Here is a 15,728-nt window from a genome sequence, read left to right as displayed (position 1 = left end):
GGGGCAGAGCTGGCTTCTGCAAGGGGCCTGCTTCGTCTGGCACACAGGCTTCTGGGGCTAAGGCTCACTCCAAACTTGGCTGCCCTGTCCCACTTCCCTCCTCCAGAATTCCAGCCCTGCAACCTATCAATCATGAGGGCTACCTTTACTTCATTCATTTGCAAGGCTCTGGTCAGCCTGCCGAGGCTGTGAAAGACAGTGGTCAGCACCAGGCGTGCAAGAAAACTCAGGATCATGCCTGAGAAAAACATGAACCCCTAAAACTGGATTTGCGGCATCAACCCATCTCCTCAGCAGCCGGATCAATAAAAATAAAAAATAAAAATGAGAAACCTAGCCCCGTCCCCTCAGGTATTCTTTAAAGAAGCCACTCGTGGCGTGGAGCTCTGACAGGTGAAGACAATTACCTGATATTTCACCTCAAAAGTCTTAAAAGGACAGAATCTTCCACTTTGGGTTGTTCACAGATCATCTACAGCAGCTCCAAACTCAAAGTGAGCAAAATAGCAAAGTCTTGCTGACCTTTGAGAGACTTTTTAGCAATTTCTCTGAGGTGGGGAGAGAAGGTTGAGGTCAGGGCAGTGAACCCCAGTAAGTGGAGATGAGCATGTAGGACACTTTGTGACAGGAAGACTGCAGCCAAGACAAGATCTCTGCTCTCTGTGGTAATATCTTAGCAGCAAACCATTTTTTTTCTCCCCTCTTGTTTGTTTCCAAATATTTTTTCTTATGTGATGCATCTGGTTGCTAATGTACATAGTTCTCACCTTGACCAATTCCGCAAAGATTTCAAGAGCCTCCTAGTAACTGTTAGTGGGAATATCTATAGCCTGTCTATGAGTAACCCTAACATTGGCATTTAAAAAGAGAGGTAGGAGCCAGTAAGTCATCTTCTAGGTTTTTGGACCCCAGAAATTATTTTCAAAACATAGGATTTATTAAGAAGCAATGGGCATAGTGAAATTGAAAACTATGAAATCAGAAAAATGCAAAGTCCTTGCATGTGGGTGTTAACGTTGTTTATGGTTAATTTTGTTGCTTTTGTACCCACTGGTTTAGAATCCTGGCTATTTCGCAGTACTCATCAAACTGAGACATATGCTGAAAAATATCCCAGAAAATTTATATGGTGAAACTCTGAAAGCTGTACCCTAATTATTTAAATAGATAACTAGCAAGATTTTGTTTCCCAGGCAAAAGCTTTAGCATTTTCCCAACCCTATGTTCTATCAGTTAAAAAGCATAATTTAAAACAAACAGTGAAAATTCTTCAAAAAATTATTCAAAGTCTAGGGGAATTAAAACTATGATTTAAATAGAAACTATACATAGCTTAAAATTAACACAATTTTAAAAACTGAAAGTACAGAAAAGCAGATACAAAAGTTCCATCGATTCAGGCTCATTTGGCTGGAAGGAAACCACTGTTTATCTGGGTTTATCACAGTCTCTGCAAAACCGTCCCAGACAGGTGTGTATCTGACTGATTTTCAAATCATCGGACGCCTTCTCAGGTGGCCTCCTATCTCCTGCTCCCCCTCCAGGTCTTGACAACTGCCTGTGTTTTGTAGGTTTTGCATCTTGCTGTTTTAGGGCAGGTTTCTGTGCAGGCTAATGGATCTCCGCCAAACACTCCCTAATTCTTGCTACCATCTAGCGGTTAACTCAGAGCCTGCAGGGCACATTAGGGAGGAGATGAGAGAGGTAGGGGAGCAGGAGGAAGAGGAATGATGCCGTTTCTGGACCCAAGGATGCACAGAATGAGTATTTTAAAGAGCAAAAAAAATGACCAGATCTGCATACACCTTCTGCATCCTGATTAATGTAAATAATGATTTTCACAGTTGCTCAGTATGTACCCCAAATGAACAGAAGTTACGCAGACAAGAGCAAAAACACCTTCAAAATAGTCTACTGACTTCGGGATGGAGAGTGAGAAAAATCTGTGAGCTGGTCCTTGCTTCTTGGTCACCTTGAGCCTCTGTTTAGAGTGATATCAAATGAAGGAACTCTAAGGGGGAAAATGTGACATCTACCAAATTTGACAATATTTCAAGGATCCGCCTGTTTCAGTTTATTCAGGTGCCTTTGGTTCAGGAAAAAGAGTTATGCTTGGTTAAAATTCTTGTAGCTCGGAACTGCTGCTAAAGCAATCACAAAACCACAAGCTCACGAAGCACTGGAGCCTGGGGCAGGGAGCTCCCGCATCTGAGCCCCTCTGATCCCACTGGAAGGGACCATTTAACCTTTTGCCAGATTTAGCTGAGTTCTGTAGGATCCTGGGCACTCCCTACGTTTCTAGCATTACCCAGCTAAGTCCCACAGGATGGAAAACAAAGCTTTGAGCTCGGAAAAAAGTAGTGCTTATTGAAGGGCAAAGACCACTGAAAACTCTGAACATTTTTGAAGCATTTGTGCGACTCACGGCAGGACAAGTGGCCACAATGAAATGCGTTGTTTTAAATCACAGGTTTCAATGACCACACTGTTTTCAGCTGTCCTCCCTGGTTTGTCTAAGTGGTTTACCAGGAGTCTGAACTCTTGTTCCTGCTGGTCACAGTGAGTAAAGGAACTAGGAATTTTAGGTAAGCTGTTGATGCCACCTGCACGCACTGGCTTTGGGCCTGCTGTGCCCTCCTAGGCAGAGCCAACGCCACCGTCTTGCAGTCTCTGTGGGACAGGTGTAGGCCTGCATGAGCTAGCTATCAGGATTTGGATAAACCGGTCATATAATGAAGCCGGCAACTGTCTCCTTGGTCCCTCCAACCCAGGTTTGAATATTTCATTCTCTTTTCCTGCTTCTCTCTTCTTTTAAATATTATTTATTGGTTTATATTGGCACTCCCCCCCCCCCCCCTTGGCGATACTGGCACTGGAATGACCGGAGTAACACTCACTTAACTGTCTAATCTCATCAGATCAGAATTTTTAAGGCATATAGATATTAGAGGATGACAAGATTTGACCCATGACTTATGCAAAATTGAGAGAGATAATTATTATGAAGAGAAAAATCCCTTAAAAGGATGTTTCTGATCTTGCTACTACTATTTCCATTAAACCTCTTAAGGCCCACAGGGTTTACCTGCTTAACATCTGACCTTTGCCCCTGTTGCTTTGTATTTTCATGCCACAAAAACCATGCTACTTACAGTTTTATAGCATCCCCTTATAATTTCTGTGGTATAGTGTACAGAAATATAACCCCCACCATCTGTCTACACAACTGACATTCGGTCTAAGACGCCTTCCATGCTGCCCTGCAGTTTACCAGCCCTCTGCTTTGCACGGTCCTGGCCCATGTATGCCGCTAGTGTCTCGGTTTTATTCTAATCCGGCTACTCATCACATGCTCCTCTGCACTATGAGCGGGGGAGCCCCTTGATGTTCTGGGTGCTCCTTGGCTCTGGACCCCCTGTTGTGAGGCTGCAGATCAGTTGAAGTGTGGTGAACTGAACTGAATCTCTCATGGAACCCAGAGAAGCCCTCAGACAGCATTCCCAGATAGTTCAAGGTTTAAGTAGACACGAGGAGTCCCTCTCTTACCTTCCTTCCAGCTATGTAACCTCCCGAGGCTCCAAAGCTTTTGGTGAATGTGCCCATAAGCACATCGACATCTTGAGGGTCCATTCCAAAGAATTCCACTACACCCCGGCCAGTCGGGCCCACAGACCCAATACTGTGAGCTTCATCAATGTAGAGGTAAGCCTTGTATTTCTTCTTTAGAGCCACGATCTGGGGCAGATTCACAATGGAACCTTCCATGCTAGGGCATAAGGAGAAATGCTTGTCACTGTGTGTACCCTCCTGGGAAGCTCTGGTCAGTCTCCCTTTCAGTATTTCTCAGACGGCCTGCCCTGACACCAGCCAGGGACCACAGGATGTGCCACTCCTTTCTTCTCAAGGGATATTTTATTTGGATGAGATAGCCTTCTCAATCTTATAAGGCTAATCTGGCAGTATTTCATATGAAAAGATAATTTACATTCAGTGGGTTTAAGTGCTTTGAGTTGTTAGAGCTAATTCCCAAGTCAACAGTTAGCTCACAGCATTGTTGATCAATTTATTTGTAAAGATGACTAGTTTAATTAGACTGACTGACATTATGGATTTGGGGTATTTTGCTAGCTTTAATTCAGTTGCTCTAGGTGATCATCCTGACCAGCCTGCCACTGTCTACTTGGCCAGTTCCCTCTGACCTAAACTCAGCACTTGAACTGCTAAGATTGAACGAAGGAGTAAAACCACACAAAATAACTTCATTTAGGACACACAGTATTAATTAAAGCATAATAAAAAGTTCTTAGAACCTCTTGTTCATTTAGCCACCCCCAATTATCCTTGGGGGCTATGTCTGAAGACCCCCAGTGGATGCTTGAAACCAAGGGTAATCAGAGCCCTATATATAATGCGTTTTTTTCCCTATACATACATATCTATGATAAAGTTTAATTTATAGATTAGAACAGTAAGAGAGTAACAACAATAACTAATGATATGATAGAACAATTATAACAATACACAGTAATAAAAGTTATGTGAATGTGGGCTCTCTGTCTGACAGCTGGTCTGGTCACTGAGACGACTGCCAAGTGACTGAGAGCTGGAGAGAGTACACAGTGTGGATACTCAGGACAGAAGGAAAATTCACGTCCTGGGTGGAATGGAGCATTTCATCATGTTACTCAGAATGGTGTGCAAATTAAAACTTGTGAATTGTTTATTTCTGGAGTTTTTCCATTTAATGTTTTTGGACTGTGGTTTACCAGATGTAACTGAAATGGTGGAAAGCAACACTGGATGCCGGAGACTACTGTACTCATTGGAAGTCAAGGGTTCCTTTGAAGCATCTGGTTGTGTCTCCTCTTTCTGTCCCTTTGGGGCCATGGTTCTCAGTCTGGAGTGAGCACCAGAACCCCCTGAATGGTTTATTAAAGCACAGATCTCTGGGCCCCAACACCAGAGTTTCTAATCTAGTAGGTCTGGGATGGGCCGAGAATATGCGTTTCTACCAAGCTCCCAGGAGATGCCCATATTGCTCACTGGGGACAACACTTGAAGAACCACTGCTGTAGATAAACTGTTTTGTTTTAGCCCCAAGTGCTTAATTTTTCATGGTCTTATAAGCCACAAAAAACACTTCAAGTTCTCCAGCAATGGGAAAAATATGAAACAAATAAGTAAGTAAAATTATAATTTATGTTTACACGGCACCTCTGGAACTCAGTGGATTTAAAAGGACTTTTGACTTTATTCAGTTCTCAGAACACTCGGTAAGCTGTGTCTCCGTCGCACACAGTTTTGACTGCATTGACAGGCGAGTTCTATGAAAACACAGACTCGCACCCTCACCACACAAAGGAGTTTGTCAAACAATTCAAGCAGCCCGTCAGTTTTGTTCAAGAACTAATCAACTGACGCAAACAGAGAGGTGAACATTTCCTTTCTTCCTAATTAGTTTATTTATTAAAGTTAATACATTAAAAAAAATAAACTTAAGTGTTAGGTCAATTCAGTCAAAACAGTCCGGCTGGTTGTACAATTACCCAGACCAATGGTGTTGGTTTGGAGGGAGTGTGATGATCGAGTGTGTGTGTGTGTGTGTGTGTGTGTGTGTTTAAAGGGCTTCATTTTTTAGAGCAGTTTTAGGTTCATAGTAAAATTGAGCAGGAGATACAGAGATTTCCCGTATACTCCATGCCTCACACATATGTATAACCGCCCTATGATCAACAGCCCCCACCAGAGTGGTATGTTTGTTACAATTGATGGGCCTGCATTGACACATTACCACCCAAAGTCCATAGTTTACATTAGGGTTCACTTTTGGTGTATATTCTATGGGTTTGGACAAATGTATATATAATGACATGTATCCATCATTATATCATACAGACGATTTTCACTGCCCTAAAAGTCCACTGTGCTCTGCCTATTCATCCCTCACCCACCCAATCCTTGGCAACCGCTGACCTTTTTATCGTTTCCATATTTTGTCTTTTCTGGAATGTGCCATACGGTTGGAATCATACACTATGTAGGCCTTTTTGGATTAGCTTCTTCCACTTAATAATGTGCATTTAGTTTTTTTTCTGTCTTTTCATGACTTGGTAGTTCATTTCTTTTTAAGACTGAGTAATATTAGACTGTCTGGATGTACCAGAGTTTATGTATCCATTCACAGACGAAAGGCACTTTGGTTGCTTCCAAGTTTTGGGCAATTATGAATAAAAATGCTGTAAAGATTTATGTGCAGGGTTTTGTGTGGACACACAGTTTCAGCTCTTTTGGGTAACTACAAAGGAACATGATTACTGGATTCTGGATAAGGGTATGTTTAATTTTGTAAGAAATTACCAAACTGTCTACCAGAGTGGTTGTACATTTTGCATTTTCACAGCAACAAATGAGAGTTCCTGTTGGGACACATCCTCGCCAGCACTTAATGTTGTCAGTGTTCCAGATTTTGGCCATTCTACTAAGTGTGTAGTGGTATCTCATTGTTTTAGTTTGCATTTCTCGGATAATATATGTGGAACATCTTTTCATATGTATATTTGTACCTGTAAATCTTCTTTGGTGAGGTGTCTGTTAAGGACTTTGGTTCATATTTTAATTAAGTTGTTTCCTTATTGTTGAACTTAGAGTTCTTTTATATTTTAGATAACAGTCCTTCATCAGATGTATCTTTAGCAAATATCTTTCCCTGTCTATGGCTTGTCTTCTACTTCTCTTGACACTGTCATTTGCACAGCTGAAGTTCTTAATTTTAATGAAGTCGAGCTTATTGCATTTGTGCTTTACACAGGTTGTTCTGAATGGCTGTTTTCAAGTTTTAATGAAATGAAGACTGAGTAGAATCATCTTCTCTTCCATAAGTCTGTGAGTTAATTCCAATATTTTCTTAGATCAATTGCTTGCTAAAGTCGTTTCCACTGAGATACAGCCATCTGACTGCCTAAGCTTAGGTTGTATCCATACCATTTACTAATTGAGTGTGTGGGCAACTTGCATGATGTTCTGTGCCTCAGTTTTCTCATATGTAAAATAAGCATGCTGATGGGACCCTCCTTATAGCGTCTTTATAAGAGTGATGAGAAATAATGCTGATAAAGCATCGGACACATGAATGCACTCATTGGGTTGTTCCTGTTCTTAGGAGAAGCCTAGGAGGAAATGGTGCAATAGGCCTAACTTGAGAGAGTGGGAGCCCTTGACAATGCTCTGTGTTGCATCTTCTAGGAAAGAGGCATATGGGTGTCATACATAATAAATGGCTCGATGCCCTCAAAATTCTAGAATTTTCTTCTCATCTTTAAAATGTTTTAAGTCGGTAACACAAATATACTAAGAACCTGACATGTCACAAATAACCATTCTTTGTTCTGGAACTGAATTTGGCAGGAGCCAGAGTTAATGTTGAACAGTTTGCAGACACTCCGGGCAGCTAATTAGCCATCCTTCGCCGGGGCTGGTCTAGCTGATGTTAGGAGTCTGCCCACCTGGTTTATATTTCTCCCTGTAAGATTAATGACTCTACGATACTGCTGATTTCTGGAGTTAGTGCAGGGCACACTTGAGCCTAAGGAGAACTCAGCTTTTATAAAGAGTTATATTCACTTGCACTAATTTTTCATTTTCTCATTGTGACCCAGTTTGAATGGAACCTTTCCCTACAGTGGGATGTGAGGTTGGTGCATGCATAAAAGGCTACCTGTGCTATTCCTGAGAATTGCTGTCCAAACGATATGGAAAACAAGAAGAGTGTTTATTCTTTTTTTCTGAACGGAAAGTTGTGTTTTCGCTTGACTTCAGTAGAAGAAACTTAACTAAAATACGCTGTAGGTAAGATAATTCCACCACTCTGTGCAGTGTGAATTATCCTTAAGCCAGCAAGCCAGTGAATAATTCCTTTATATCTTTTCTATTACATAACATATTAGCTAAGTGACAAGACTCCTTTTAGAAATCTCCCTCTCACCACCCTTCTCCACATATAAACTACACTATCCACTTGCAGGACTGGGAATTAAAGCAGTGGTCTGCCAACTTGCATGGTGGAAAAACCTCCTTGGTGGGCCCAAAGTATAACCCCAGAGAAGAAAGAAGGGTAGCAAGAGGGAGCAAAAAGAGCTAAGACTGATTAAAAATAAGGTAACTAGTGTTTTCTTATCTTTGCCTTTATTTGTTTAAGAGATAGGGGCATAGGTTAGAGATGCCACTGAAGTTCCCAATCCTTAAACCCACATTATTTTGAGGAAGAGAATGGCTTACATTCTTAGAGAAAACTGCATTCTGAGACTTCAGCATTTCTTTGTATATGTGTGTTTGAAGGGCTGGATATTATTTCTTGGTTAATTTTATTTTGAAAGTCTGTGTTATAGCTATGCTAGTTTATATCTCAGGTTATCTGGGGACCCCTCTCCCCTTCTTTAGTATATTTTTGAATAATTTTGAAATTTCTCAATCACAGTGAGTCAAAAATTAGACTTCTCAGAGACACAAAATTGGAAGAGTGTGACTTTAAAACACTACTTAAAGGGAAATACGAATCAGAACACTAAAATATTGCTATTGTACTTTTAAACCAAAAATCATGGAGTCATGGAACTTGAGTCTTCAAGTTTCAATCTTCCTATTTTACAGGTAAGGAAAATAAGCCTTTGATAGGTAAATGCTGAAAGTCAAATGGATGACCTTGTAGTTTCCATGTTTACTTCATCAGATGTGGACACATTAGCTGACTCTCCTGTTTACATTGGGCCTCTGTCCCAGCAGGGCCGCCTGGTTTGAATCCCTGCTCTGTTTCATCTCAGTTATCTGCCCTGGGGCAAGCTGTCCAGGCCTCGGAGCCTCAGTGTCTTCATCCTCACAATAACCTCAAGAGGCTTGGGGAGGCTAACTCAGGATGGCATATGTGAAATGTTTAGCAAGAAGTAGAAACACGATCAATGTGAGTTCCTTCCTCTGACAACCCTTCTTGAAGTGGGTGAAGAGCACATGGCTTTGCTACACGGATGGCTTAGTTTCCAAGTTGCAAATTCCTCAACTGAAAATAAATTTAATGATGAAGGAAGCTACCCTTGGTTGCAGGCTTACTATGGGCTGGGCTTCGGCAAACTCTAGTTTATATGACCTCATTTAATGCTTACAAAAGAACATTATGAAGGGCACTCAGCTGTAGGCAGCAACAAGATTTGAATCCAGGTCCCAGGCCTTCCTCCAAATCCTGACTTTTCCATATTCTATATGTAAATAATAACATGTAGATGATTTATGGATGGTGACATTACTGTTGTCGTTATTATCATCATAACTGCTTTTGTGGAGCTTACTGACTTCTTGGCCTTGGTATCTAGCCTTCTCTACCTGTTAGCTGCCTGAAGCTTGCTGATTTGTCTGACTGCTCTGTTAAAGTTATGAAAATATTGATTTATGTGAGCTCTCTGTGGTGGGAGGACTTTGCCCAGGGTGGGAAACCACAAGCAAGAGATAAAAGAAATCTGGAAGTGAAAGTTCAAGGGAGGCTTCCTGTAGATATCAACAAGGTATGTGGTCACAATACATCTCTGAAAAGCAGCAGTGTGGTTGTAAACGATGGATGTCACATTCCTAACCCTGGCCCTTTGGGAAATCTTTTGGGAAATAATTTCATTTTCTGGTGACAGCATCAAATGAGAACACCCATATGTTCCAGAACTCTACTCTAGGCTAGCCCTAATTTACAGATGAGAAAACTGAGGCCCCAGGAGGTACTGAGGACTGTGTAAGAGGTCCTCTGTTTCCTATCTATGAATGAAGCCTTTTAGTTCACAGTCCCCACTTAAGGACAAGATTTCTGTGCAGGTGAGATAAAAGGAACCTCTCTGTGACAGCAAGGCCATGGGAAGTGGACATTTCACTGTGTACACATGCCAGGTTCATGGAGCCATTGGGGTAGATTCCCACCAAAGGTGACTTCCCATAAGTCTTCCCATCCCTGCACACACAAACCAGTCCTCCCACCAAGAGGCCAACTCTGTTTTCCCTCCTTTTGAATCTGGGCTGGCCTTGTAACACGTTTTGGTTATTAGAGCATAGCAGGAGTGACACTGTACCAGTTCTGGGCCTAGCCCTTAAAAGGCTGGCAGCTTCTGCTTTCCTTCTACTGGAATCCAGCCTCCATGTTGTAAGGAAGCTCTGGCCGAATGAGGCGAGCCTACATATAGAGAAAGCCCCCCAGGGAAGAGAAGTGAACCAGGCACCTCAGTCAACAGCCAGTACCAAGAGCCCAAATGTGTGAGTGAGGTCATTACGGATGTTCCAGCCCCAGCTGAACTCCCAGCATAAACACAGCCCCATGAATGACCCCTAACCAACACCACATGGAGCAGAAGAACCACTCAGTTGGTCCAGACAGAGCACGGTAGCGTGGGAAATAACAGCTCATTGCCGTGTAAGCCATTATATTTTGGGGTGGTCTGTTATGCAGCAATAGATAACAGAACAGGCATCTTTACTAGAGAGGCCTAAGTTGTGGTTTGGCGCCACTCTGGCTTAGAACCAGAAGTCCACAGCCTGTTCCCCTGTCCTCCTGAGGTCACGGTAGGACCCAGGCCCAGTGTAGCCATGAGCAAGCGCTGCTGCTGGAGTGATTTTTCTTGTTACTGACGGGAATATCTGAGAGTAAAATGCTGGTGGCCCACTTAATTTCAGCTATGATCAAAGTGCTTAAAATGCAACTTTCCTTCAGTGGAGTCAAGTTCTATTTATTTTCAGTTGGATTCTGTTTACTCTGGTTAACAGAGATGCCCAGCCTGCTCTCCCTCAGCTGATAGGTCCTCCTGCTATTCCAGGCCCGAGTGACAGGTGTTTAGATAAGGGCTCCCCTCCAGGCTGGCGGCTGGCCCAAATCCCATAGGATGAATGATCTATGCTTGCGGTTATGACAACCTAGAGGCAATATGAGATTACTTCCTAAAAGAAGCAAGTTCAGGGCCAGCGAACAGTTCAATTATCCTGCAGCAGGGGTCTCCAACCTCAGCCCTGTTGACATTTGAGCTGGATAGCTCTTTGTTGTAGGGGACTATTCTGTGCACTGTGAGATGTTTAGCATTATCTCTGGCCTTTGCCCACTAGATGCCAGTGTGTTCTGCAGTTGTGACAACTGAAAATTGCCAAGTGTGCCTGGGATGGAGAGCTAGTTGTGGGTGCGATATCACCCTAGTTGAGAATGCTGCTCTAGGGTGACCCCAGAGATTTCTTAAACAGGACATACCCGAGGAGTCCCGATAGGTAATGCAGAGGGTGGCCTACTAGCAACTTGAAGTGTCAACTTCACAACCCCACAGTAACACTGGAGACATCCAGGCCACCAACCACCGGGCAATAAGTACGAGAGGGAAAAAGTGATACTAGGATGATGATAATTTTAAATTAGGGAGAATGCACTTTCCCCCCCAAATAGATGGAGACACACTTCGTCTGCTGCTTGTCATATATTTTTGTAAGAGGAACAGCGTGCGTGCCAGGACCAATGAGATGAGCTGGCTGAAAGAAATGCTGCTTCCGCTCTGAAATCTCCTTTGCGGCCACATTCTGTGTTGGGAGCTGAAGCCCCCATTCCCTTCCTTCCCATGTTTCCCACGTTTCTATCACTACCTCATAGGAAACGTCTTCCTCAGTTCCTCTAATATTAGGGTGGTTTGAGGATTGCTTGAGCAGTGAGCAACTCTGAGATAATGTGTCCTTGACTCTTGGCCTAGGGTATCCGACAGCAGGAAAGCTTGGAGGACATGTCCATTTCAGTAACGCTAATCAGCTCAGACAGAGAATGAGGCCAACTCAGTCACAAGCTGCGATATAAGGGTGCGGCTCTGAGAGGCTTTAATGGGGTGTTCCGTCCGCTCAGCTCAAAAGACGTGAGAAAGCTCAGGCTAGAGCATACCTCCTGATGCCAAGACCATTCCCCCACCCCCAGCTCTCTATGGAGACTTGCTCTTCAGGTTGAGGAAATGAGCAGGCCTTTTGTTTTCTGATACCAACCACTGGCCAAGTTCAGCAAGCAACTGGAGGTTGGGTGCACTGCCCAGTTAGGGGCATCCAGGTGCCCATGGGCAACATCGACTAGGGTTGTAAAGGCAAAGAGCATTCTGGTGTTGGATCACCTGCCCCCCAAAGGCCTTTGAAACTGTGGGGCAGCCAAAGGTTGAGGAAAGAATCAAAGCAAGTCAGCGGTGCCCTGTGAGGATATTTCTGAAGAAGTCTTCACAAGCACGCCAGCCTCCAAGATGCTCCGCCACATGTATAGTCACGAAAAAGACAGGTGACCCAAGGCCTGACAGCTCACATGCATCGCTCTAGCTCAGATCCCTCCACCAGCTCTATCTCTAACCCATTTTCCCCTCTAGCTAGGAGAGGTCAGCCTTTCCCCACTGGTGAGCATGCAGTGGGCTCCATTGTGTTCGAATGTCTCCGGTTATTTACATACCTGTAGACACCCTCCACCAAGATGAGAATCTTTTTCCAAGCTCTGTGGGTTCGAGGTTGGCCATAGATTACCGCATCTCTCAGGAGCTTCTCTAGGCTTTGCATGTCTTTAAATAATACAAAAAAATAAATAAATAAATATTGAGTTAGGAGAGGAATTATTTTTCCTCCCTTGTTATCTTTTCTGGGGGAGGTGCCAGAGTTTTTAGGCTCAGGCTGAGACCTGAACTTTCAGGGAACAAAGTTAGAATCAGAGAACACCTGGGGGATAGAGGGATCCATTTTTTTAGTAAAATTGGAGTTTGACAAGGTGACTAGTTGAGTTTGTACAACAGGCAGAATAAACTCTGGCGGAGGCGCAGGGCTCATAGGCTCTTCGAAGGCTCCACTTCCTGCCTTAGCAGAGACTGAAATTCTGCATTAACTGCATCTCTTAGACATAAGCTTTCTTGCCAGGTTGAAAGGAACCCTGTGAGGTATAATTAGCTAACACTGGTTTTGAAGAGACGAGCACGTCAAGGTTTAGCTGAGTCTGCAGGGGTGGCCGGCTCACTTCCTGTGCTTTGAGATCTTCCACCTTCAGAGCTGTCAACACTTCAAGGCAGTGGGACAGTTAGCCTTTCTTTGCAAAATGTTCGGAGACTTCTGGACATATTAATAACAGTTACAACTTTCGAGCCCTATCTGCGGTCCTTCCAAGCACATTCTTCGTAATAACTAATTTACTCCTCTCACTGACCCTGAGGAGGAGGTCTCTGCATCTTATGGCTTAGGAAACTGAGGCACAGAGAGATCTGGTAAATTGCGAGAGGTCTATGCTCATGAACAGCAGACCCAGGATTGGAACCCATGCAGTCTTGTACCTGACCCGCATTTGGAACCACTACTTTTTCTGTGAGAGCCCCCGGCCTTCTCACTCTCTGTAGTGATGTACAACCAGGAAGGTTGAATATCTAATAGATTTTTCTTCTTAACTTTGGATGGCAAATATAGTTAACAGTGACTTTTCATTTATCTGCATTTGGATGTAGATGACTGGGCTTTGGTTGACAGACCTTTGGGAAAGATTTGCCTACCAACCCTGCTGTGTGTGTGTCTCTCTGTATGAGTGTGTGTGGGGAGTTGAACCTGCAAAGCCTAGAGAGGAAGAAAGGCAGAGATTTATGTGCATGTTTTTTACACTCATTATATTTCTACTAGATTTCTTTGCACCCCCTAAGCTCTCCCTTTTTGAGGATCTGAGACTGAAGTACTTTAGACCTAGAATGCAATTTTAATTGGAAAAGATAGGGATGCTACCGAGCTGCTGACTAGACTTACATAATAGTCACTAGGCATTAGAGATCCCATTTAAAATGCTCACCAAGAGAAGCCTAGTAAAGATAAATCTAAAACAGCATAGTCAATATTGGTTTTAGCCACTGCACACAAGCTCTCAAGAGGCAGGTTTGTCACTGGTCTAAACTCAACTTAGCTGAGACTCCTGGTCTCAGTGGAGAGCCTCAAGTTTGTCTTTTAGTCCCCAGTCTGTGGTTGGATCTGCTTTTGGGTCTCCCGCCACCCCCACAGCTGGGTGAATTCCACACTGCAACCCTGCCACCCCCCAGTGAGGCTACAGGTATTTCTTTGAAATAAAATTGTAGAGGTATCAATGGTATTTTTTAATTGATCAAATACATTTGAGCTAACCACAGGCAGAATTGCATGACATTTAAAGCATGATTTTTTTACTTTTGGAGTTTTTCATTTACTATGTCTGATCACAGTGGACCGAGGGTAACTGAACCCGTGGAAGTGAGCCTTGGATAACGGGGGGACTATTGTAGTTACCTAACGCAGTCTTGAAGGCTTTCCTGACCTAACTCCTGCCTATCTTCCTGCCACAGTCTCTCAGTGTCCCCAGTACACAGCCTCCCAACTGTCCTTTATGCTTTCCCCTCATGTCTGCCTGGAAAACTCCCACTCATATCACTCAGCCTCAACTCAAATTCTTCTGGCCGATATAATATAGATTTTCTTTCTTCTTGGTGTCCCTGATGACTCATCTATTCTTTTATAAAAGCAATTATCACACTTCTCATTATTCCATTTCGTGTGTCTCTTCCATGGAAGGCAGGGACATTATTTTATTTAATTCTATAGCCCTGGTCCTAGTGCACAGTATTAGTGCTAAATCCATGTTTGATAATTGAATCAGTTGTCTCTTGGTGAAACAGAATGTAGGCCAGGAAACAGGAAAGAGAATGACACCTAGGAACTAACTGAATTTTTAGAAAAGCCTCATGTCTGCAATAATATTTCTTTAATTAACTGTGTTTTTGCTTTTGCTTTGAAGAGTTGGTCTTCCCAGATGTAGTGTGTTTTATTGGCACTATATAATTAACCACTAGATGGCAGCCCAAGAAGCAAAAAGCAGCTTTCTTATTTTGAGAATTTCAGGGGTAATGAAGCTTCACCTGCACTGACGTCGTGGTTTTCACTTTTGCTTTAAGACATTGAAGGGACCCCTGTGATTGGGGGGAACCAGCTTCCTGTCCTATAATATACCACAACCCTGTTAATCTCTGAATGGAGTAAAGAAGTGATGCAAGTTTCTGTTTAGTGTTTTTCTTCTGGGACTTTAAATTTAGAAATGACCCATGATGAGCATGGTTCATTAGAAGTCATTTAAAAAGGAATATTCTAGATTTTGAAGAATCTGGACATGAAGAGATTTTTGTATTGTTTATGCAATCAAAAAGATCACAGACGTAGTATAGCTTAGTCCAGGGTTAAATTTAAACCAAACACCGCTAAAGAGAAGGGGAACGTCTCTCCACTTTTTAAAGAACAAGCAGGCCCTGAAAATGAGCCTTTATATGGCCATGTGATTTATGCAGTTTGCAGAAGGAAGGCAGAGGAGCCCCAGGCCCTTCCTTGGCAGGGGCCTCATCATGTTCGGTGTGAGTGGAGAGAGTTCCATGGGGAGAGGCTTTTGGTGGAACTTCACAGGACCCCTGGTGTCCACACCCTGGAGCACTTGAGCAGAAGGAAAATCAATCAGCAAGTTTGATTGTTGGGCACAAACTCACTGACCTCTTTGAGTCACAGAAACTTGACAAGGAAAGGGATGATTTCACCCAGCGTGGGTTTCTGGGCCCGTGTCAGCATCTGGTAGTTTCTCTCTGATTCTTACGGTCTTGATCTGTCATCCTACCGCATGCAGGCCACAGGCCCGTAGGGTTCTGGAGACTGGGGCTTATGTTCTGCAGGCCTTCTGA

General features: G+C 43.2%; 1 protein-coding gene across 1 annotated transcript in view; it reads right to left on the bottom strand.

Moving 5' to 3' along the window:
- Positions 1-15,728, bottom strand: part of SPTLC3 (serine palmitoyltransferase long chain base subunit 3) — a 109,278-nt gene that overhangs the window by 36,042 nt on the left and 57,508 nt on the right. The window contains exons 7-8 of the mRNA XM_081148207.1: positions 12,470-12,575; positions 3,547-3,766 (exon numbers count right to left, since the gene is read on the bottom strand). Of these exons, the coding sequence (XP_081004333.1) occupies positions 3,547-3,766; positions 12,470-12,575 (326 nt within the window). The remainder of the gene's footprint in view (positions 1-3,546; positions 3,767-12,469; positions 12,576-15,728) is intronic.

The sequence above is a fragment of the Miniopterus schreibersii genome, assembly GCF_964146895.1.
Source record: "Miniopterus schreibersii genome assembly, chromosome: 10".
NCBI lineage: Eukaryota > Metazoa > Chordata > Mammalia > Chiroptera > Miniopteridae > Miniopterus > Miniopterus schreibersii.
This window is presented reverse-complemented; position numbering and strand designations above follow the sequence as displayed.